Source organism: Electrona antarctica, assembly GCF_951216825.1.
Source record: "Electrona antarctica genome assembly, chromosome: 1".
NCBI classification, from domain to species: Eukaryota; Metazoa; Chordata; class Actinopteri; order Myctophiformes; family Myctophidae; genus Electrona; species Electrona antarctica.
This window is the reverse complement of record NC_136806.1, coordinates 22,962,961-22,987,760: the sequence shown is the minus strand read 5'-3', so window position 1 is coordinate 22,987,760 and position 24,800 is coordinate 22,962,961. Positions and strand designations below refer to the sequence as shown.

The 24,800-nt window shown below is 41.6% G+C and overlaps 2 protein-coding genes and 1 long non-coding RNA gene across 6 annotated transcripts in view; 1 reads left to right on the top strand and 2 right to left on the bottom strand.

Moving 5' to 3' along the window:
* The window catches only part of f8 (coagulation factor VIII, procoagulant component), a 21,535-nt gene extending 19,247 nt beyond the window's left edge, over positions 1 to 2,288 (top strand). For both annotated transcript variants that reach the window (XM_079502206.1, XM_079502205.1), the window contains exons 26-27: positions 802 to 984; positions 1,235 to 2,288. In XM_079502206.1, the coding sequence (XP_079358332.1) occupies positions 802 to 984; positions 1,235 to 1,384 (333 nt within the window). In that variant the 3' untranslated portion in view covers positions 1,385 to 2,288. The remainder of the gene's footprint in view (positions 1 to 801; positions 985 to 1,234) is intronic.
* slc16a2 (solute carrier family 16 member 2) overlaps positions 1 to 24,800 on the bottom strand; it is a 301,154-nt gene that overhangs the window by 265,451 nt on the left and 10,903 nt on the right. The window contains exons 2-7 of one of the 3 annotated variants that reach the window (XR_013791021.1): positions 22,214 to 22,358; positions 20,823 to 21,324; positions 18,743 to 18,886; positions 17,375 to 17,603; positions 14,880 to 15,143; positions 12,526 to 14,605 (exon numbers count right to left, since the gene is read on the bottom strand). Coding sequence is in view for 2 of the 3 variants with exons in the window: in XM_079512868.1 (XP_079368994.1) it covers positions 14,881 to 15,143; positions 17,375 to 17,603; positions 18,743 to 18,886; positions 20,823 to 21,324; positions 22,214 to 22,358 (1,283 nt within the window). In the remaining variant the exon portion in view is untranslated. Of the gene's footprint in view, positions 1 to 12,133; positions 14,606 to 14,865; positions 15,144 to 17,374; positions 17,604 to 18,742; positions 18,887 to 20,822; positions 21,325 to 22,213; positions 22,359 to 24,800 lie in introns of those variants that run through there. The other 2 variants (XM_079512868.1, XM_079512867.1) reach the window with 2 other exon arrangements.
* LOC306923349 lies at positions 7,681 to 12,007 on the bottom strand. Its single transcript, XR_013790047.1, has 2 exons — positions 10,015 to 12,007; positions 7,681 to 9,957 (listed from the first exon to the last, which is right to left on the bottom strand). It is a non-coding gene; the product is annotated as an uncharacterized lncRNA (long non-coding RNA).

The window sequence follows — 24,800 nt, the reverse complement described above, 5'->3', positions numbered from 1 at the left end:
ATTGAGGACACATCAAAACCTCTACTTTGGATCTACTTTGCAATCATCTCCCATGACATTCTCCCCTTGCTTGTTTCGCTCACCAGTCACCCATTATTCTCTTCTCTTCTCTTCTTGACTTCTCTCCTCTGCTCTGTAAAAGTCTACGCTAATCTAAATTATCCTGCAGTGCTTTCCTCCCCAGCTTATCACTTTCACACTTCCCTGCATTGAGTGGTCGAAGTGTGATTTGTGCTCCTGTCAGACTGTTATGTTGCTAAAGGTCACAAGCCACGCAGCACACAGTACTTGTGATTGCTGGATCACGGTCAGGGTCACTGTGGGCCAAGTAGTACAAGATGTTTTCAACTCAATGGTTAAAGACAAGGAAACCAAGAGCCAAAGTAGTGAAAAATAACTAGCTGCTCGGGCCTGTAAAGTGATGTCATGCCAGCATGCAGGTTATGTTTCAAATAATTTCTAAGTGGATATCCTGAAGTACTCAAATATTGTGGGACTAAAACAGAGCCAACGATTTCTAACTGTACTCAGTTGAAACCAAGCCAAAGTATGGCAACATTACGTGTGTGTCCCTCCCTTGTTTCCAAATAACAGGACACGGGTCACACTACACCTCTTCCTTTGTTGTGTAATGGAATTCTTATTTGACTCTGTCGCTCTCTTGGAAACTGTCTAGCATTTGATATAGAGCAATCTACATTTCTTATGTAAAAGGTCAATTTAGGCTACAAATTAATTAAGCTTTCTTTTTTTCTTTTTTTTTGCTAGTTTTGAACCTCTGCCTTTCTCTCCCTGCTCCAGAATAACAATCCTCATGAGTGGCTGCAAGTTGACTTGTTAAAAATGCAGCGTATGACAGGGTTGGTGACCCAAGGGGCCTGGTCGCTAATGACCCAGATGATGGTGACAGAGTTCTCGGTCACCATCAGCGATGACACACATACGTGGAGCAGTGTGCTAGAGGAGGGGTCGCAAAGAGAACGGGTATGTCTCACACACACACACACACACACACACACACACACACACACACACACACACACACACACACACACACACACACACACACACACACACACTTCTCTCCTCACGTTATACACTGTATATTTTCTTCTTGTCCTTCGCATTCCTCTCTCCACCTCTCGTCACCTCTCCTCTCTTCTACGTGCTCTATCCTCAACTCTCCACCTCTGTCCTCATCTTGTGTTCTTTCTCCACATCCTTCCTTCCTCAGATCTTCCTTGGGAACAACGACCCTGACGAGGAGGCCCTAACCATGTTTGATCCTCCTCTGTTTGGCCGCTACCTCCGCATCCATCCGCGGGGTTGGCACAATGACATCGCCCTGCGCCTGGAGGTCCTGGGCTGCGACACGCAGCAGTGAGGCCTGCACTGCAGCGGGTCAATGTGGTCCGACGTACTAACAGTTCGACAGGCATTAGTCCGACACCCTACCAAAAACCCAACCCTAAACCTAACCTCACAGGAAGCCACAGGCTAGTTGTAACCTGCCACAAGTTAGTTTTAATCTGCCACCCATGTCGGGAGCCAGGGGTTCGTTTACTTTAGACAGTACTTAGTTTAGACTAGTCATTTGGTTAGACCAGTCATTAGTCCTACAACTACAACCTATCTCAAACCCTCACCCTAACCCTAACCTCCCACGGGGCAGCACACCTAAACCTAACCTTAACCCATGTCTAACCAATGACTGGTCTAAACTAAGTATGCACCCCGGGAGCAACGGTGTTGTGGAACTAATGCCTGTCGGACTGTTAGTATGTCTAACCAAGTAAACCAACATATGCAGTATGCACCCCCACTGTAGCACAGCTCTGCAATGAGACCGACTACAGTCTATGCAAAATACAGCAAGAGCCAAATAATGGATACTTATAGGAGTTATAGACCCCCGTCTGGAACATCACTATTGTAGAACCAGGGTTGTTGGTTTTGTGTTTACTTTTAGTTTCTTTCACTAGTTGTAACATTATAGGAAGTTGTGTTTTATTTAAAAAATGTCATGTTTTATGAAGAAATACATTTGTATTTAAGAGTAAGCTAGCTAAACGAGGCAACAGTATTTTGAGATGAACACTGACATCGATGTACAGTATTTCTAGTATATAGCTCACATACTCAACACTTTCCTAAGCAACTCTATGGAGAAGACCTTTTGAATGTAAATGTAAATATTTCTGTGTCATGTCTGGAAGGATGTACTGTATGTATGTATACATTTTGAAACAATGTTTATCATTTCTAAGTTTATAATTAGTATAATGTTGACTTGCGTTGAATGCGATATTCTAAATAAATGATTGATACGTTTTAGAAACACTTGTTGTTTGACAATTGTGATGTGCATGCCATGCTCAGATTCTCTTTAAGATTTGAGCAAATATATATAGGCCATTTTGTCCATAGCTTTAAAATGTGACCTAGTTTGGGTATGAATAATACGTATATATCCAGCCACTTAGGATTCCACCACCACCCTGTTCTGTTCTCTTTTACTCATACTGTATTATGATAGGATGCATGAGATATGTTTTCTTTCTTTCTTTCTAGGTTCCTCCTTCATTCCTCTAAGCTAAGGGGCAGGCCAGGGCACACATTGATACTGTATCTTTGTTCTTTCTTTCTGTTGCTTCTTCCTTCAGACCAATCCAAACTGTTCCCAAACTGTTATCCCGGCTTATCCACCTCTACCGTACTCTCACAGCAGAAACAATGTGTGACTGATTCAAACAAATACGCAGTGGCAGAGAAAAGCGGAAATTGGGTGTTTAAGTTAGTAGACAAGGATAAAACATGGGTATGACTGGAAGGGAAACGACAAGAACAACAAGGTGTGCATGCGTGGCCTGCACGTCTAAGCTTGTCTGGGTATGCTGGACTTATCATTGTAAAAGCAGTGTGAAAACATGAGGGGCATGATTTGAGGGCTATCAACTGTGACCTGCAGCCACACATACCCATCTTTATCACTCATTATCAACTGAGGAAGTTTCCAGAGGATGAGTGCTGTGTTTGGTTTGGACGGCAAAGTTACACACTGGACAGGACAAGCACTGGACGACACACAGTGACACGGCAGCAATATATCATGTGCCTCGCTGTCACACGTTTATCCGTATGAAAACAGTTACTTAATGCCCATCACCGTAAAAACAGTCTGTATTCATCTCCAATATAAAGTGTTTTCTGAAACAACTGATCTAAACTGGCTTGCTGCCTTGGTAAGGTCACCTATTGTTTGTAGATGCTGGAATAAAGTTGGGGACATGACCGTGTGGGAAAAAGATGTTGGCTTCTTCTTCAGCCAAGGGAGCACATGGTCTCTGCACAAGGCACACCAACCTGCTCATTGGGAGCAGTTTGGGGTTAAGTGTCTTCTCAAAGATACTTTGAGCAAGAGTGTTGCTCAAGTGTCAGCCAGGAGATAAGAGGCTGGGGTAGGCATCAAACAAAGAACATTCCCATACCAAGACAGCCGCTCTATCGTTTGTGTTTGATTCTGTAGAGCATAATTGAGCTTTTTATTTAGTAATTAAGTGTTGTTGTTTGTGCATGTATGCATGTGTGCATGTGTGTGTGTGTGTGTGTGTGTGTGTGTGTGTGTTAATTAATCTGGCCCTGGAGACCATGAGGCCGTATTTGCTTCCATTTCTGTAATTAAATAAACTTAACCACATTAACCCTGTTATTATAGTTTACGTTTTTCACAAAAAAGTTATTTGTTGTACATCTTTTCGAAAATTGGCAGCTCTATAAGGACAAGCTCACATAGCCTATGAAATAGGGCTTACGAGGTTAGTAAGGTAAGTGCTGTTTCAGCACCCTTTACTTGTTTTTGTAAAGATTTAGAAGGTTTTGGTAAAGTTACGGTCAGTCCGTGATGTTCTCCTAGACATTAAAAAAGGTTGTAAGTAACAGAGGACAACAAAGATATGCTATTTCCGGTTTGGTGTCAAATTCTGTCAATATAAAACTCAAAGCTTGAAAGTGAAACTCAAAGCTGGAGGCGCTGGTAATAAAACATTGACCATATCAAAATAATCCATGTTGTCTGGTGACAGATTAGTGAAGGAGGTTCCATGTTGTCTGGTGACAGATTAGTGAAGAAGGTTCCATGTTGTCTGGTGAGGTGACAGATTAGTGAAGGAGGTTCCATGTTGTCTGGTGACAGATTAGTGAAGGAGGTTCCATGACAAGGCAGGAAGGAAGGTGGGGTGACGACCAGAGCTTTATCACATGCTTACATCACTTCCTGCCAAGACCTTGAGGACCCTAAAGGCCATGGTTCTCAAAGTGGGGTCTAGGTACTCCCAGGGGTCCTTGGGGGGGTTCCAGGGGGTCCATAAGTAAAATAGATAATATATCATCAAAATATGTTTTAACTAGCCTGGCTAAAAGTGATAATGTATGTACCACTCTTTAAGCTAAAATCTATAGATAGTGATGCCTTAATTTGCTACTTCTGTTTGGCTAGATATTCTGACGGGTGTACCTATTTGTTTTATACATATAGGCCTACCATGCACCATAGTGGTAAAACAAAGGGACTAGCTGTGCAAGTCATTGGCAGAGAATTGCCAGCAGCATGGTTTGGCATTTCAAACTCTAGGCCTATTTTCAATTAGTGAAGCATTACACAACCACAAACATTTATTATGTAATCTTTCTAGGACTAGGAAATAAGAGGATATTACGTGAGCTAATCTATTCCTTCTCAGGAATGATGCAAGTCGGGAACAATGCAAGTTGGTTTGCAATGTTAAGGTTATGCAATACCCATTGTACTGTATTGATTTGATTCATTCAACTAAGTAATTCTTACATCTGTGTGTGTGTGTGTGTGTGTGTGTGTGTGTGTGTGTGTGTGTGCGTGTGTGTGTGTGCGTGCGTGTGTCTGCGTACATGCATGTGTGTGTGTGTGTGTGTGTGTGTCTGCGTGCGTGCGCAGTGAAAGTGAGAGAGATGGGGTGAGGAACTGGGGCTTGTGTGTGTGCGTCAGTTGGGGGTGTGGGTGCGTGACACCAGTGGTGGCTTCCGTGGCTACAAAAGCTTGAAAACTCCAGTTGAAGCATTTCGCAACCACAAAAAAGTGAAAATTTCCTGTCCAGCTGAGCTGGTGGCCACTCGGCATGATGCATTCCAGCTGTGGAGATAGGCAGAAAATGTTGGGTGATCCAGATGGGAAGTGTAATATATCATATAGTACAATATATTTAAGAGCAATTGCAATACAGAGTGCAATGTGTTTGTAATATTAAGTTGCTAATTGAATCCTTAACATGTACCGGTTAGTTGTTGTTGTTGTTGTTCTGTTGTCTCCAGTATGATTGGGCTGGACCATATCAGGATAGCAGAGGGAGATTATGATGTGTGTTTGTAATTGCTAATTATGTTGTAGTGTGAAGAAGGAATCATCATTTTAATATATAAGTAGTATTCAGGGATATTTATATCTGGTGGATTAAAGGGATTTATTAATTGTGTTTATGCATGAATTAACGTAATAATTGTATTTAGAAAACACCCATTTGAATGGTGCCGTCTAGCTGACCTGGGTATAAAAAGCTGCTGCCAGTTAAAATCAGTTGGTCTTTGAGTGTGAGAACTCTGAGTGGAGAGCTGCATGTGTTCATAATATGCTGAATAATACACCTGGTTGCAACCAATGTCATGGTTCTGTACTGATGCCAAGCCAGCTGCTAAAATAGACCTGAAAGTGACTCAGTCACACTGTTAATTGTTAATTGAGAGTTGGGTTAGTATTTATTGAACTGTTTGGGGAAGTCCGGTTTCTGTTTAAAGTCGACTCTCCTATATGCTGTAGCCTACATATAATATGTAAAACGCATGCGGTGACATAATTGAGGTGGTAGGATTAGGGCCTACACATTGAAAGTTTAATTTTCATTTAAGCCATCTTAAGTTTATGTTTAAAATTGTGATAATCGGTTATCTCATTAGGAAGACTATTTGAGTGGGTGGCTCTACCCACTGGTGGTCAGAGGGCAACACACTTGTGTAGATTGTTGAAAATACCTGTTTTCCTAAATTAAACTAAATAGAAAGTTTGCCCAAACTTGCTATGTCTTGTCAACAAGGCATTCTGGTAGCTGCCCTTGATGCCCTAGCTTCTGCATTGTGAAAAAATGACTCTCGGTTGGAAATCATATATAATTTCACCAATATATCTTGGAATTGGGAAGGAACTTTGTGCTACATCAGTGCATGGTGCATTTTAAGAATTGTTAATTGTGTATTGAGCAATCTTCTTGTCTTGGAGCTTAGGAGAATGTTGGAGTATTAACTTCACTTCAAAAGAAGAGTGTTGCCCTCTGGTGGAATATCACTGCTGTTACATCTGTTACTAAAGCAGTCTCAGCTTCTGTTTTGTAGATAACCTTTGAACCTGGCATGATTGGCATCCCTATTTGGGGAATATCGTATCATCATTTTCAAAATAATAATTTATGAAATCAAAGTACAATTGTACAACAAGGCTAAAGGACTACTTCACCACTTTTCAACCTATCTTCATACCAGTAAGACGCCTGAGGGCCAGAAGCACTGGCCATATATGGAGTGTGTCTTGAGTGTACAGGGTTTGATGAGGTCAGATCAACATATGGAATGACAGAACAGGTCAGGTGCTCCATATATGGAGATCTAGGGTTGCAGCGGGGGCAGTGTCTTGAGTGTACAGGGTTTGATGAGGGCCCAGGTAGGGCCGGGCCTTAATTTTTGGGCCTGTTGAGAACTCTGGTTTTCGCCGGCTGCCGAGCACGGCTGCACAAATAACTTTGGGGCAGGCCCGTCTAGAGTTTGAATGGACAGATATCAGTCAAAAGGGAGACATCGAAGAGGAAGGATGGCTGGGGAAGGATCAACATATGGAATGTCAGAACAGGTTATATCCATAATATACTAATATTAATGACATCAGGGATCTCCATATATGGGCTTAATTGCAACAGCAGGTCGCAGTTACTATGACCCTGATGATGTCACGTGACGTCACGACACCTGGACACCATATATGGGGTCTTTCCCCATGTATGGGGATTTTGAGTGACACACTGATGGGATACGCATGATTCCATAGTTAACTGCGAACTTCGGTTGCAATTCCTGAAAAGTTGCAATGCAAAAATGGAAGCCATCGTTCTCACAATACAAATCTAAATATTATTTTTTAAATTATTTTAAAAGATCTGCCTAACGATGATGTCACTGGTGGACGGGTTTCTGAACTGCCCCAAAGGCCAGGTAGAATTGTTTTTTTATCATGAACATTAGTGAGGGCCAATTATATGAAGATAAGTTGAAAAGTGGTGAAGTGGTCCTTTAAGTGGTTATGGGGACACTCAGCTGAGCACTGCTAGTTATATGGCTTGTTGTGAATATGATCCTCGGTTCTTGTCATAATAATATTATGCAATCACATACTGTAGGCCTATCACATATGTGATTGCAACGTGTACTGTACATCATGTGCATATCTTTCTCTGGGACATGAACAATTCAAAGCACGCTCACCAGATTGTTCCGTGCGATTGCGTGCGTGTCTGAGGTATAGGCGGTGGTGGAATGTACCTAAACACTCTTACTCAAGTACTGTACTTAACACATTTCAGCGAGAGTCCACAACAACATGGAAACGTATGATCATGTTACACCTTTATTATTAGTTTAATAGAAAACAATAACAACTGGGTCTGCTTTTTATCTGTTTGTTTTCATACAGATATACAAAATAACTTCGCCAAAAACATTATATGTTTATGTCTAGCAGCAATAATTTCATTTTTTTTAATTGTGTGGTGTCACAAGCCTTGTAAGAACAAGTCATGAAAAAAAGTGAAATGGAACTCATATAGACTCATAAGTCTCATATAAAAATAAACCCATTAAAACCCGGAAAGCATCTGTGTCATTTTAGATTTTAGAGTTGGCTATTCCAAAAAAGCTCACAGCTCACTTGGTGCCAGGCTGTGAGCTTGTACAACTTCTATTTTCTGTAGAATCATCTGTAGAATCAGCCTCAGGTCTTAATGGGTTAAAAGGTCTGAAAAAAGAGGTTGACCGTTGTAGGACATGAGAGGCAACAGTGATAATAGCAACCTTATATAAAATAAATTTGAGGTGACAAATTCCATAGAGCCGCAAATATGCAGGGCTCTAGGAAGCATTGGCCTGGGGCCACAATAATAAATATATCAATATATAGAAAAGTTGGAATATTTGAGGATATACAATTAAACAAGCTTGATGATGAGCATCATCAATCTCATCTACTGTATTTGTAAGCACACAGTCATACAGAGCATGTATAATGTACAGTATACATGATATACTGAAACATATAACATACGGTAGAACTTTACAGAACAGGGAGGGATTCTAGAACTTGCTATTTCAAGGTACATGAATGATTTGGGTCTAGCAGGCAATACTTATGAACCAATACTTCTTTGCTGCAATCTTGGTGGCCATGATGGGACTAGTATTATGAAAATAATTATTATCAGTCCATGGCTGAGGTGGTACTGACATCACATTGACTTTGCAAATCTCGACTTGTAGTAGTGAGAATTAAGTTCCTGTCCTGACCCATATAGAATTGCGTACATGGTCCCAGGCTGAGGCGGTTCACTCTCATGGTAAAGCGGAACATTTAAACAGTCAGCGAAGGTGAGATGAAACAAGCACACTCTTGACATTGCACAGAAGAATTCAATGTTACTGGATTGCCTTTAAATTTGATCACAATTGTATGGATAATTCATTTTTACGTGTCGGTCAGTCGGTTCATCTTCAAGCCTAATTGAAGCATATTAATTATGACACCTTTTACATTAATTATATCTTACTGGCAATACCACATTCATTCAATGCATTCTTCTGTAACTCAGATCCTGTACACCACACAGGAATGCTGAGAAAAAAATAACAAGAAAAAACAAAACAAAACAAAAAAACTGTGAAAACACTACAATTTTGTCTTGCATGGTAAAATGTACCAAAGATTCAAAAAAATCGTATGAAATTTCCCTATTTTGCAAAAATCTTGAACGTTTGAACGTGAGTGTATAACTGCATTAATTGTCGATAGCTTATGTAACATACAAGGGGCTCTACTGTAGCTTTGTGGGTATTTCTGGAACTCCTGCAGGCTCTACAGCTGCAACTGCTACATTGGGGGACAAATGCAAATTTGCAATTCAAACTTGAGCGTCACAAACTGATGTGTTGCTCTCAGTCTCAAGTATGCATTTATCCTTTTGAGTTTGTCATAAGCATACATTAGATTGCATTGTGGTCACAGACCGTCAGAGTTGCATAGACAGCAAGACTTTGGCAAGCCAAACACTGGCTCAACACCATGCAACCATCCAGAATGTATATCACTTTTTCAACATTCAACTCCAATGTTTGAATATTATAATACACTTACTCATAAGAGACATAAGCAATATTTATTATTTCTCCAGTAGTTATTAAAACATAATATAAATGTTTCAACATAAGTTGGAAACAATTGAAAAGGAAATTTAAGCAAAGACACAAACAAAATCAAGTACATAATATGTCATTAAATTATTGTTTCAGTTTGCAGCTATAGCAACAATGTCTAACTAATCAGCTGGTTCTACCCTGACATTGGGTTAGGCTAATGGCTAACCATTAAGCAGTGTAACATGGAAAGATACGTAACAACAAAAACAACAACTAGTAAAAAGTGAAGGAGAAAAGATTGTCCCCTGACGCCATTTCAGTACTCCCCAACAGTAACCAATTGTATTCACACATTCATTACGAGTTCACTGCCATCATCCTTTTCTTGTTTTTTCAAACATACAACTTGTTGTACACACCCTGGGGTAATTAATAAACAATACAAAAAAGTATTTTGCATCAAACTATTGATATAGTTGATACCTGATTCCTACTGGTTGTTGCCTTATCTCATTCATACTGGTTGTTGCCTTATCTCACCTGATTCCTACTGGTTGTTGCCTTATCTCACCATGAAAAATCAACCACAGATGCATATTCTCGTGTGGATCATGTGAAACATGCACACACAAAACCACCCCCGGTGCGTAAGAATCATGGGTGATTCCTACTGCTCTTGATCTATGCGACCTTAAGCAAAGTCTAGCTTTATTGAGGAAAACGAGCTAATGCTGCTGAACTATCAAGTTCTACCTTCTCAATGTGAACCCATGAGACAGGCTACTGTAAACTGGCAGAGGTGTGGTTGTCGAGGTCAAGAGGAATGATGAAAGAAAGCCCACCACAAATGGGGTAACATCTCATAAAGCTAATCTTTTAACTCAGATTTTACCCACTCCCCTGTGGGCTGTGAAAGTTCTACATACACTGTACTTCCATGTGGAATTGTGGAGGAAGCCAGGTTGATTGAAAACAGGCTTTTGGCAGTTGATACTGCTGCAACGGCAGCAGATCTGTGGCCCTGAAATTATTATGACTGCAACAGCAAACTATATGAAAATATGTATAAAATAATGCCAACATTATGTTCCAACTAGATTACTGAGGTAAAAGTGTTATTTTCCTATTAAATGTCTTTTGTCCTGTAGCATTACTTACAAAAGCAATGTGCTGTGGTGAGATGAATGTAGCGTTTAGGCTCATGGCATTGTCACACAGAGAGCATTTGCATGAACGCAGCGCAAACGTGGACAGAAGAGGATGTGATCTTGCAATAATAGAAGTTCATTGATGGAATAGTGGCATGACAGCATCTACTTTATTGACTTTCAATTCCTTTCCCCTCTCAGCACAAAACCACACTCTATAACAGGAACAAAAAGTCAGCCATCGCATCTCGCACCATTATTTAGCAAGTTCCTTGTTCAGCAGAACATGTAATCTCAGGAGGTAAGTGGTCCGAACTCAGTAACGGTAACAAAAATCTCTCTTCTTGTGGATTGAAGAGTCTAAATGAGGCAGTGTATGGTTTTCTTTCTGGATTTAGTCGACTACTCATGAGGAAAGAAATTACTGAAGCAGCAAATCGTCACCCTGCAAAGGTTGTCCAAAATGGGGTCTGGTGAGGTTAAAAGCCATTAATCTATATAGTCTCCTTATTGACAGGTTGTAACAAAGCTGTGTCACATACATTATACCAACAATATATGTTATCCAAAGGTCGGCACACATGTACATATATTATACACAGAGGAAACACTGCAAACATGATACAAAATACCCAGTTGAATGTGAAACATCTGCTACAACAGCAATCGCTCTATTGTTACAGCTGTACACTACTTTCAGTTAAAAGTAAATGCACAATGTTTCCATGTGTATAATTCACAATAAAAATAAAATAATGACCAAATAATGAAAAAGAAAGCAAAAACATAACCACATGTCTTAGTTTAAAAATTGGCGAAGCTATGGCTCATGTAGGGTCATGTAAGATTAACTATTTTAAATTACCTAACCCCTGGCTAAATAGATTCATAGACTGATAAAAATTCATGTTAAGGCTGTGTACTAGTATAACAGAGAACAATGTATCATCTATAGTGTTTTGTTTTATCACATGATGCAGGCTCTGCTGACTTTGATTGCATAAGTTTATCTGCAATAAAGTGCATATTCACAAACATAATTCAAAATCCTACCAAATACTCGTTTCCCACTACAATAGAATCAATGGCTGACAAGGTAGGTGAAGTCACTTCCATTTACCCTAGGTGTGAACATGTTTTCTTCTCTTGTGAAGTAATTAAATTAAAGGTGTAACAGACTAGGTAAAGCATTTTAAATATTTAGATTGATATGTTCATGACAAGTCTCACTTGTCATACATTAAGTGCATTAATATTCAACATACATCACTGATTGATTTAGATGTTTAAGACGCAGCTTTTACTATTACAGTTGGAGGCCATCGATATTGTCCTTTTCTTTTTGCTGAGGTTTGCGTGATCTGCGCAAAAGGACAGTTAACCCATTTTGGGCGGGAACCCCTTTTGGTGTTTTAAACATTATGTTATAATTTAGCTATTGAAAAATAGCAGATCTACAAGCTCATAGCGCGCCACCGAGTGGCGCGCTACGAGCTTGTAGGTCTGCTATTTTTGAAAAATCGTGAAAATATTTATTTCAGAAAACTGGAGGATTTAGAAGGATTTTTTAAAATTTTGAGGTCAGGCCTAAATGGGTCAAATGATAAGGGACAATATCGGTGGCACCCAACTGTATGTTTCACTCACTTCACTTCCACACCATTCTGATCTACTTTGAATCTAATTATTGCATTGTATCAGAACAGAACAATGCTATGGCTTTATTTGCTACAGTATGTGTGAGGAGTGGACCAATTGCTTGGTGGAAACCTTCATGTCTACTACACCAAGTCTTCTATATTTGGGTATTTCCATTTACAGGGACTTTATACATTTGCTCGGCCACATTTAGGGAAAATACGCAACCTTTATGAACCTAGCATTTACTTTCAAAGATTTTCACTTTTAAACTGTAAGAGGAATTAATCAAAAGGTAGCACACCTAGACCAGTACTGTCCTAAATGCTTTAACTGTGGTTAAATAATTGAATGCTCCGAAACATTGAAATAGTAGAGTGGGGAGTGATAAACTTCAAATACCATTTACCGTTGGTAAAGAACAATTCCAATACGGTTGTATTTAAAGATGTTTTGGCACTAACTTGCTATGTTTTCATTGGGAATAGGATGTGTTTCTTTACCTATATTGTATTTCTACATTGTACCATGCACCTGCTAGATACACTCGTATATATGGGATGTGTATCATGTTTTGAAAACTTGAAATACCACCCTGACCCAAACAAACAATTCTATATGGACTAACAATATATAAAATAGCAAACCCTCACAAAGAACCAGCTACAACTTAAAGGGAAACTTCAGTGATTTTTAACCTAAATTCCATTGTTCTGCAGCGGAGACCATATACTGTATGTAGCGAGGGGACAATACCCTGTCGTCTGTGTATTTCTGCCACAATATGCGGAGATGTACCCCCTGAGGTCGTTTCACATCATATGGAATGTACGCCCAATGATGAGAATCGGTCATGGCGTACGCCTCGAATTATAACAATGGGATTGAGGTTAAGAAGCTGCAAAATTTCCATTGAATACAAACCATGATTGTGCAAAAAAACAGCCCTGACCGGATTACATGCAAGACAGCTTCCTGGGGTGTGAACTGTGAAGTACAGTTTAGCACAGTGTACGGCTGAGTTGAGGTGAATGTGTGAGGTGGCTGGTCTCTTAAGTGCTGTGAGAGGGTGGTTTATCTGTGACAACACATAAGCCATCCTTCATCTGTCTGTCACAATAGGATATATTGACATTTCAAACAGAACAGACCTCTGACATTGCTTACAGTAATCATGAATCCAACGACTCGTACTACTGTATGTCTCTTTGTTAATTGTCTCCACCAGGCCGAAGGCATGGGGAGAGAGTATGTTTTGCACTCCGTCCGTGTGTGAGTCCATCCGTCCGTCCGTCCGTGTGTGTGTGTGTCCGTCCGTCCGTCCGTGTGTGTGTGTGTCCGTCCGTCCGTCCGTCTGTCCGTTTGTGTGGGTGTGTGTGTGTCCGTCTGTCTTTTACCTGCTAATCAAATTTTGCACGCACACTCACTGGATGCCAATGATGAATCTCTGCCCCAAAGGGGCCCGTTATAGCGCCAACAGGAGGCCGACTTTTGAAAAATATATATATATTACTCCTCCAAATTCTGTCCAAAAATCCCGCAAATCGTTACACACTATCTCTATAGTCATGTGTTCAAGATGGATCTGTCCGATATTTCATATTTCATCGTAATTGGCTAACACTGGCTTTCAAAGTTTGCAGGATTGGCCCGTTTTGAACAAAAAGCCTCAAATCATGAAAGCAGCGTGCAATTTATGTGAAATCTTTCACAGACTTTCCTACTAGGCTGAGGAATATATCCCACTCTTTTCACAATGGCCTATTATAGCACCACCAACAGGTGGATTTTTGCAAAACACATTTTTGGAACAAATTGCCTCAAATCATCCATCCAAGGCGTAAGAAGAAATGGCACCCTTTTCACATTATTATAGCGCCACCAAGAGGCCACAACCTGGCCACAACCTGACCTGCCCTGGTGGAGACCTCATTTAGAAAGGTAGTAAGATAAGTGCTGCAAAGTCAGATGTTAACATTTAAAATTTCCTCATTTACTCACTTTGGAGGTCTTACACAGCATGTGTGCGCAGTTCAGTTCAGTTTACAACTGAATAAGAATATCTTAAAGATAAAGATGATTGTAACATTAAACTCTAGTTCAGATTGTGTTACGCTTATCCAAGTTTTACCTTCTCTTTTGTCCTTCCCATCATATGGGCCAAATGACAAAGAAAAGAGTCAGTGTAGAAAACAAGTTCACGGTCACTGAACAGGTGGTGGAGGGTGAAGGGACAAGAGCAGAAACCCACGGGGTCTGTTGTGGTCCATAGAAATGGCTCTGGTCTGGGACTCTGGGCAATGGCAATGATTGGACGGGCAAAAAAGTGCTGGTGGGCGGAATCCCTATAAGTAATTAAAGGGTAAAAACAAAACAAAACAAAAAGTTTAAAAAGAATGAAAATTATGAGCCCGAAATGAGAGAGATCATGTTTGTATGTGCATTTGTGTACACATGTAGAGCCCTGTGTACTTATGCCATATGAATATGAATCACCAAATTCCTCCCAATAGTTTATTTTGCCTGTTAATACTCCAAAAGTATTACATATAGCCTACTGTATGACAATATATGCTCAGGCAGCCATGAGGGTATCATGGCTTACCTTCATAGTCTCACTTCAGATGTGTGTCTCCACGTCAGTGTAGCCAGGCAGCATGTCTCCGTTAGAGCAGCTCTTGGGCTCCTCTGCTGGCTGTGCAGAGGGCAGCATGTGGGTGGTAGGTGCTGGATCCTCTTGTGACACTCCAGCCTGAGCCTGGCGCCGCTGGAGCCTGCGGTGCACGAGGGGTACAAAGAACAGAACCACTCCCCCCAATATGGGAGGCACACCGGCCAGGGAGAAGGCTACTGTGTAGTTCCCACAGATGTCACGAAGAAGACCTACATGTTTGGCAGAGAAGAGGAGATATTGGTGTGTGACACACTGGTCAATTCCCATGTCAGCCTCAAGTCCTGAGGCACAAGTATCGAGTCAAGTCCCGAGTCCAAGTCCAAGTCGAGTCTCAAAAACACACAAAAACAGGTGAGGTTGAAATGGTATGGACATGGAGGGATTAGGGGTACATTGAGAGAAGGAAGATGAAGCTGCCAGGCAAGACGTTTCTGAATGCGGTGAGAGAGGACCAATGAAGACGCAGAGAACAGAACCAGAAACAGATGATCCGCTGTGGCAATCCCGATGGGAATTAACCGAGAGAAGAGGTGTTTGATTAACCCATTTAGGCCTGACCTCGAAATTTAAAAAAAGTCTTCTAAATCCTCCAGTTTTCTGAAATAAATATTTTCACGATTTTTCAAAAATAGCAGACCAAGATCTGCTATTTTTCAATAGCTAAATTATAACATAATGTTTAAAACACCAAAAGGGGTTCCCGCCCAAAATGGGTTAACACAAGATCTGAGGGATCCTTTGGCATCAAAATACAGTATTGGCCCAGGCTCTATTGTATAGACTCTGGGGTAAATGAGATTGTAAATAGACTGGCATCCATTTTGGAACGCTGTCTTTATGGTTGGTATTGTTAGTTAACAAACATAAATAACATCAGGCAATAAAACGTCTAAACGTTTGTCCCGATCAGTATTGCACCGTCCAGGGCAATCCATACGCTTAGCCAAGCTATTCAGTCCACTGGCAGCAGCATGTTATACTGTAGACCTTAACTCTGGGCACTGCAGGTCATCTGTCATTCAATACAGACAGAGCAGTATCTCTGACAGGGGTTCCGCCAATTCCATGGAGATGTAAAGGTATATCCTGATTCAATATGGCCCACAGCATGACATATGGAGGACCTCCAACTTACGTAGTACAACAGGGAAGGACATAAGGTACTTAAAATAAATGTGTGCGGGTGCGTGCGTGCGCGCGTGCGCGTGTTGGGGAGAGAGGACATAGGGTTTTATAAGAAATGCCCAGCAGGTATACTTGTCCGAGAGAATTTGGTCAGAAAGACCTTGGAGATCAAGTTAACATTCAGCCCCCGGTGCCTTGGCTCTGCTCCTGCTGCTGGGGAGGGATTGCAGTGCAGGAGATGAAAAAGGGAGACGAGGAGAGGGACAGGTGGAGGAGGGGCAGGGGAACTTTAAACTGCATGTAAGTAGACATAAAGGAGTTAAGAAATGTCATCTGGGAGAGCAGCGGGACACCATGTACAACCATTCCTGCATCCAGTATCAACAGGTTCATGCTAAACTTTGTACTTGGCCTGAGTATGCTGCCTGTGTTTGTGTCTGCACGTGCGTTCGTGCGCGCATGTGTGCGTGTGTGTGTGTGTGTGTGTGTGTGTGTGTGTGTGTGTGTACTCATGTAGATAAATTGGCAGAGACAGTCTGTCCCTGGCCATGGTCCCAGAGCGTACATTCTAAACAAGTGTACAGCTTATCCCACCTCACATGTCTTTGCCATGTTCCTACTATTCTATCTTTGGTCAACCATAGCATTTATACTCAAGAGTCTCGTTACCTGAAAGAGTACTAGCTAGAGGTGCAAAAAACACTGCTCATCTGCTGAAAAAACTGGAGTCATTCTTCAGTCATGCCTGAAGAAGGTCAGCATAGACCGAGAGCTTGCAAACAAATAAATATATTGATTGTGCACAGATCTGAGTGTGCGGAGCTTCCCTTTTTTTTTTACATTTGTTTTGTTCAAATAAGTGTTAATCAATGGCTCTATATTCTGATAGCAATACTTGCTATAGACGAGTGTTTGTTCAGTCAGGGGCCTCCCAGCTCTTTAGTAAGTCGGGATACAAATGTTATCCAATCAGAAGATAGAATTGACAGGATACAGGATAAACAAGTGAAATTGGGAGTGACACAAAGAAGTGGGCAGACAAAATTGGAAGTGGAACTATCAAATTGAAGGGCTTTAATGATCATTTGTGGGGTTCTTCTCTCTCCTGATTGGCTGAAATTGGCAACCCACCTCAAAGTAGTTTCTGTTTTTTAAAGAGCTGGACAGATGGGGCGACCGTTGTTATTGAACACACTCTCTATACTATAGCAATGATTACAATCAGAATATAGAGCTTCAACTTTATAACACCTCCCCCTTCCCCCCATATCAAATACACTACCTTTAAAAATGGAAAAAGGAACAAGCTTCTTACCAGCAATGGGTGGCCCAGCAGTCATAGGAACAGCCATGAGGCCGAGAAGGTAGCCTATAGCCTGTGAAGCCTGCTGGGGCCCGACCAGCTCAAAGGCGATGGGAGCCATGATAGTAAGGAAGCATCCGTCACACAGCCCCAGGATTACACACACCACTATGAGAGCCTCAAACATAGTGCACTGCGGAATCAACATGGACATCAAGCCCAGTACTATGAAGGACACCACCTGAAATCCAAGGGGAGGATAGCATTATGACATAAGTGAGCTTTTATCAACATATTGTACATCACATTGTGCCATGGAAATGCACATGTCTATATCTCTCTATCTATCTAATATACTGTACATTGTTGAAAATTCAAATTAGTGTGGTTAAGAGTCGCGCAGTTAATTATCTAATTAGCTGTTTTCAAACACCAAAAGAATCAAGCAATACTATTGCATTGCACTGAGCCCAGAATTCATGACTTCATTAATGTGAACTGTGACCAAGGATTTTGTGCTTAAACCATGAGCAAAAGGGGACTGCTTTCAATCCCATTAACAATCAAACCATTGTATAAATAAATAGATTCAAGGATTAGCCAACTCTGGGTTAAATATTGAATTTCAGTATCAAAGCCTTCAATAAACAAGGCCGTGCATCACAGATCTCTTTCCAACCGGTATGTTTCTTTATTGAAACAGCAGGGGGGAGACTGTGGTTACATCATTGTAGTCTCTTTTACAATCAGGCCTTATTACAGTCTTTCCCTCCACAGTCTGTAATGCTCTCACAAATGTACAACTCCAGCAAAGGCCAGCACAAGGATAATCACATTTACAGGAGCTACTTAAACCTAGGTACTCAATTCAAAGGCTTACAACACATGTTTACAACACAGGATTTTACTCTGTAACAATGTAACTCATGTCTACCTGTCTAGAATACTCTAGATCAGGGGTCTTCAATGTTTATCAGCCCACTGACCCCTGGCTGAGAGACAGGTGAAGCAGGGACCCCCACTACATAAACTGTTTCATATATTCCATATTTAGTTCTAGACTTGTTTGACTGTTGGATTCATGTTAAAGTGTATTTTCAGACATTTAACCACTTAAAACTGTCAATACCTAGTAAACCTTTAACCTTTCACACAGTACTTGGTCTGCCCTTTTTTCCTTTTACACCAAACCTCTTTGCCGAAAATAGCCAATCTACAAGCTCACAACGCCTTGTGCTGAGCTTGTAGATTCTATTTTTGGCTAAGGTACTCCTCAGAATAGGGATGCTAATAGGGTTCAAGTGGTTAAATCACACAGCCCTCCTGTAGTAACTCCCTGTTGAAGACCATCATAAAGAAAGTATTCAGGTATTCCCTCACCTGCATGTAGATCTTGTTTAGCCCTGGGATGAGGTCCCCAATCTTGCCAAAGGTGAGTCGGCCCACACCTGATGAAAAACCTATACACACCAGCAGCACCCATTCCCTCTCTGTGTCTTTAAACTGTTCCTCAACAAAGTTGATCTGAGAAACAGACAGAAAGAGAAAAACAGCTGAATGGACAACAGCAGCACCCAATTCCCTCTATGCGTCTTTAAACTGTTCCTTGACAAAGTTGATCTGAGAAACAGACAGAAAGAGAAAAACAGCTGAATGGACCTTGGGTGCTGTGGACGTTGCTGTGGCTGTGCTTGGAGAAACTCACTCAAAAGGTGGAACCAATATACTGTAAGGATCAGCTGACAAATTGTGTCAAAACATCGTGTGTGCATGCATGCGTGCGTTCTTTGAGAAAGTGCAAAGAATTTCACTCAAGAATTTCACTTAATCCACAGCCACAAACTGGGGTAAGACCACAGTTTTTGGATAATTTAAACTTGAATCAAGCATTTTCTTTTCCCACCCTACTTCTTTATGCATTATTATGTAGATACCAAGGGCAGAGAGATGAGACTTGTGCGGTTCTAACTCAGGTCCTTGTGGCTTACAAGGAGCACAAAGCCTGTGCACTAACTAGCTACGACACACCCCGAACTATATTATACTATAACAGCGGGACAGGAAGACCCAATACATAGGCTATAGAATAGATCATACATTCTCACTCCCCTCCGCCCAACACCTGAATTAGATTCAAAACATGAAACCACCCTCTGAAGCTTTTCCTGACCAGAAAATGCTGGTCCGTGTGAACTATTTGCACAGCTTTGAAGGGCGCTACATGCCAGGGTCTGACATCAAGGCCCATAGGATAGGCATGTTTAGGAACACAGAGAGGCCATACAGGAGAGGTTTCCTGAAGTGGTTGAGCCAATACAAAGGCCGGGGTGTTGTTTACATCTGGGCCTGGGCCTGAAACAACAGGCCTGACAGGAGGAGGCCAGAGAAGAAACATCCGACATCTGGATGGAGAGCGAGAGACCCAAATCCATAGTTTTACACTGCATTTAGTATTCCATCCTTCTCATTAATTTGCTCAATAACTCTCCCTTTCCATCGCCCTTCCTAACACCGAAATTAGAGCAGAGTGGAGATGGGTCCTTTCCTTTTGCAGCCTCTGCACCTGAGCCTACATTTGCTGATCGTTATGGGATATGATAATGCCGTTATTGGAAAAGGTACACTGAGCTCTACAGTTACAGCTCTACTCAGTGATTGACATTCACGTCAGTAGAGCTTGCAAAATCCTGTTACTTAAATTAGCATGAAAGGTTGTCGTAACCAGCTCATTTTCCCTGCCATGGAGCATCCCGTTACTCTCTGCATGTCCCCCCACATTACATGAATGTCATGGTGTTATAGCAAGGGTCACGACATACGCCTACTCTCTCATCAGCTTCTCTCTTGCAGCCACTGTCCCTTTTAATTCTTTCAGCCAGACTCCCACCTCTTGCTCTCCCATTCGACTGGAAATGTCCCTATTTTAACAGTGTGGCTCCTCAGAGGTGAGCTGTCTAGAGGGTCTGTTTATATGTCTGCAATTATGTGTGTCACTCTGGGCCTAGAGTCGCAAACCGCTGGACGGATGACAGACCGCACCCATCTTCGAACTCAGCCTTCAGTGAGATCTCAACTACACACGTTGCATGGTTGTGATGCTATCGCATTGACAAAATCTGTCCACAAAATCTGACACAAAGCCCTGGTAATGTAATGAAAACTACATTTTGCTATGATAAAACACACACACACACACACACACACACACACACACACACACACACACACACACACACACACACACACACACACACACACACACACACACACACACACACACACACACACACACACACACACACACACACACACACACACACACACACACACACACACACAGTCAGAGTCAGAAATAGCTTATTCTGACTGAAAAAGGAAAAGAAATGTCTGCAACTTTAACATACAGTGCCATTTCACTCAACGTTACAACCACACATTCAACATGAATACTGGCTCTTACTAGATGGATATACGGCACAAAGTAGCCGAGCACGGCTGTGGCGACTCCAAACGCCCACAATCTGTAAGTGACGATGTGAAACACTCGCAGGTTGAAGTACCTCCTGACCCGAGCCAGGGCCTTGCTCCAGCGACTAGACCCCTGAGCAGTGGCCCCTGACTGAGTGTGAGTGTCCATGGCAGGGCCCGGAGCCATACCCGGGGGTCCCATCCCACCTCCGGCTGGGAGCAGAGGTTTGAAAGTCAGCGCCAGAATGGCCTGGACGAGCATGAAGAGACTGAGGATCTGGAAGGTGGTTCTGAGGCCCAGAGGTTCCACCACCTTCTTGAGGAGTACGGGGATGCCCATGGAGAAGACGCTGGCGCCCGCCGTCACCACCCCGTTGGCCCAGCCCAGCCGCCGGCGAAAGTAGTGGCCCAGGATGACCAGCGAGGGCTGGAATGCGAAGGACGAGCCACAGCCGAATAATATTCCGTAGGTAAAATAGCGAAGGCTCAGTGTCCTGGGAAACAACAGGGAAAGACGTTGATAATATGGGGATCGGGAAGAAACAGAGGAGGAATGTTGGAAACGGAGCATGAAATCAACATGGTGGTATATATAGGATTTTTAAGTGGTGCAAACACTTCCTTAAATGACTATGTGGGTGGGTGGGTGGGTGGCTGGCTGGGTGCGTCTGAGCACGAAAACAACATGGTTGTTTTTCACCACCTGTGCGCAACCTAACACACACACAAACACACGCACATATTAACTGTATATATGGTGATTTCGGGTGTGCCAGTACAGTACAGTACAGTACAGTACAGTACAGTACAGTACAGTACAGTACAGTACAGTACAGTACAGTACAGTACAGTACAGTACAGTACAGTACAGTACAGTACAGTGGAGGGTACAGTAGAGGGACCCCCACACAGTAACTCTGTCATTTCTCAACCGTTTCGGACGCGGGGCGTCTCGCCGGACGTGATTTTTTTATCTTGAAAAACAATCTGGAAATTTTGCATTGTTCTTTTCTACTGCATTGTTGCAGTGGGTTACTGAGTATAGAGATGCAGAATAGATTATACACAAATTATACCTAATGATTACTTCGTTAGGTATAACGTGTTGTAATCAGAAGATACTGTACATATGGTATACAGTATATCATCGCTAGCCTGTCAGACAGAAACAGTAAAAAACTTTTCACAAAATGGAAATATAACCTGTGTTCCAATGGATCCAATGTAGTTATTTAGTGAAGTTACACAAGTTCTTCGTAATACTTTTCAATTACTTGTCTGTCATATGACTAAGAATAAAATAAGACATGCATTTATGAAAACATAAAAAGAGATACACGTTTACATACATTTGTTGTTAAATGTTGTTAAACATTCTCTTACTTTGCAAAGGCTGTACTGAGCAGCCCTATGAAGGCCAAGGTAGCCCCACCGACAGCTGTCTTTCTACAGCCAAAGTGGTCTGTGAACATGCTGACCACTGGTGAGCAGAAAAAGATCATCCCCATGGCCAGGGCTCCCACCCAAGCTGGAGGAGAGGAGAGGAGAGGAGAGGAGAGGAGAGGAGAGGAGAGGAGAGGAGAGGAGAGGAGAGGAGAGGAGAGGAGAGGAGAGGAGAGGAGAGGAGAGGAGAGGAGAGAGGGTGATGGTGAGTGAGGTGATGAGAAGAAAGAAGAGGGGAAATAATTAAGAAAAACATATGGAGAAATAAGAAACGCAATTCAACAATGTCAGAAATGGAAATGGATTCCTTAGCCTGCGCCCTGCATAACTTACACCATCTGTTACATAAGTTTAGTGTTGTCGGTATACACACATTTAAACTCAATGCCCCCAACCGACATATGCAGCTACAAAGGTTTTAAACCTATTAAACTATTATATATTATGGAAACTGCTAAATACTGACATTTAGTCAGATTTACTCTATAGGATTTCTTGAGGTGATTAAGAACCAAAGGTGATTAAGGGGTTCACACAAGGCCCCTTTTCCACCGGTTCAGTTCTTTTTGGTTGTTAGTCCATGAGCCAGAGCTCCAAAATTGTAACGTTAATTCCTAGGACGTCTGGAGACGTCTTGGGCACAAATTTATGAATTGAGTGTGCAAAACCATACCTATATTAAATTGTTATCACCATGAAACGTCCCCAGTTGATTACTTACACAAAGACAATGATTTATTTATTTATTTGTTTTACAAATCTTAAATTTTTAAATATGCAAATTAGGCATTATATAGGAACATATGCAAAAAAAAACTATTTAAACAATATATTAAACAATTTAATATAAGTATGGTTTTGCCCACTCAATTCATAATTAACATTCCAATTTTGGAGGTCTGGCTCAAAAACTGGTTCTGAACTGAACCGGTTCCCAACCGGTGGAAAGGGGGTCACAGTGCATGAAAAAAGTCACACTGGAGGTGGAAAAAAATGAATTCCAGCAACAACTTGCAGCACTTCATTGCAACTTTATCGTAAATGACCACCAGTGGCTTATGTTATGGTTATCAAAGAAACTTACACAAGGCACATGATTTAAATAGAAAGAAATGCAATGGAAAAATCAAAGGTGCCAGACAAAAATAATTTCAAAATGTTTGGAACTTGTGAACTAAAACGTGAAAAAACAGGAGGAAAAAAGAAAAAGAAAGGAAGAAAAAAAAGAATTAGAATTAGAAGAAAGAAATATGAGGTTAACTGGACCATTCCGGTCTGTAGAGTAATACATAACAAAGAGTAATATCCACCACAATTAAAAATAAAATGAGTTTAAATAAGTCATCTTGCTGGGACAAGCTGTACCCTGGGGTGTAAACAACCACATGTCTGGATCTAGTTCCCCAGAGACCAAAGGTAGCTTTAATGTCTGCCTTGGTGTCTGGACTCAGGGTCATCCCATCCCAAACGCTCCATGAAATAAAGACCAAAGCCAGCTACTGTAGCTTCTGGCAGACAGACAGCCGGATAGACAAGATGCACAGAAGCCAGCGAGCGTGTGTGGCTGTTTGCATCTTGCATGCAACGCATGCATACACGCATGCATGCATGCATGCATGTTGCATGTACACATAAAAGCACCGTCACCTAAGATTTCACACTTGCTCTCTCTCTCAAACTCACGCACATACGTCAGGTGAGTCCTACCAAATGTAGACAGGGAATGAGTAACTGAGGGTGAGTGAGTGAGTGAGTGAGTGAGTGAGTGAGTGAGTGAGTGAGTGAGTGAGTGAGCATGCCTGCGGGCGTGGGTGTGTGTGAGACGGGGTGGAGTGGGGAACAGCAATAAGGCAAATTCACCCATGGTCTGACACTGAATGATATAAACACAACTGTGTACTCACACAGACGCACACATGCACTCAGTTTGTGATGTGTGTGTGAGTGAGTGGGATTTAATGTAGCTTTTGGCAGTTGAGTCAGTGCATCACACACACCTCTCACCCCATCCTACTCCTGAGCACAGCAGGATGCAAACATAATCAATGGTTGCTCCCCTTGTTGTGCGAGCAGGGAACAGGTTGTACTGTAATTAATCTAGATGTTCTGGTACATAGTGAACCGTACGATAACAACAGGTCCAGCACTACAAAGTCCTTTTCTATAGGGATAGAGGGAGGAACTGGCTCCAGCTGTTTGTGTAGCACTTCATAGTATATATGTACAGCATAGTATAGCATATATGTATAGTTTATATGTATAGTGTCATTATATAGATATGTTCTAGTTATAGTTTATATGTATAGTGTCATTATATAGATATGTTCTAGTCACGTTCTTAGCTTACGCATGTTTCGCGATAAATGCATTTTACATATGTGATGTATTCCCATGCTTTTTGTTCTTGCTTAATGTAAATCGCTCTGGATTAAGAGCGTCTGCTAAATGCCTAAATTGTAAATTGTAAATTGTGTGCTTTATTTATCCAAATGTGAGGAAAAAAAGGTTTTCCCTTTAAATATCTACG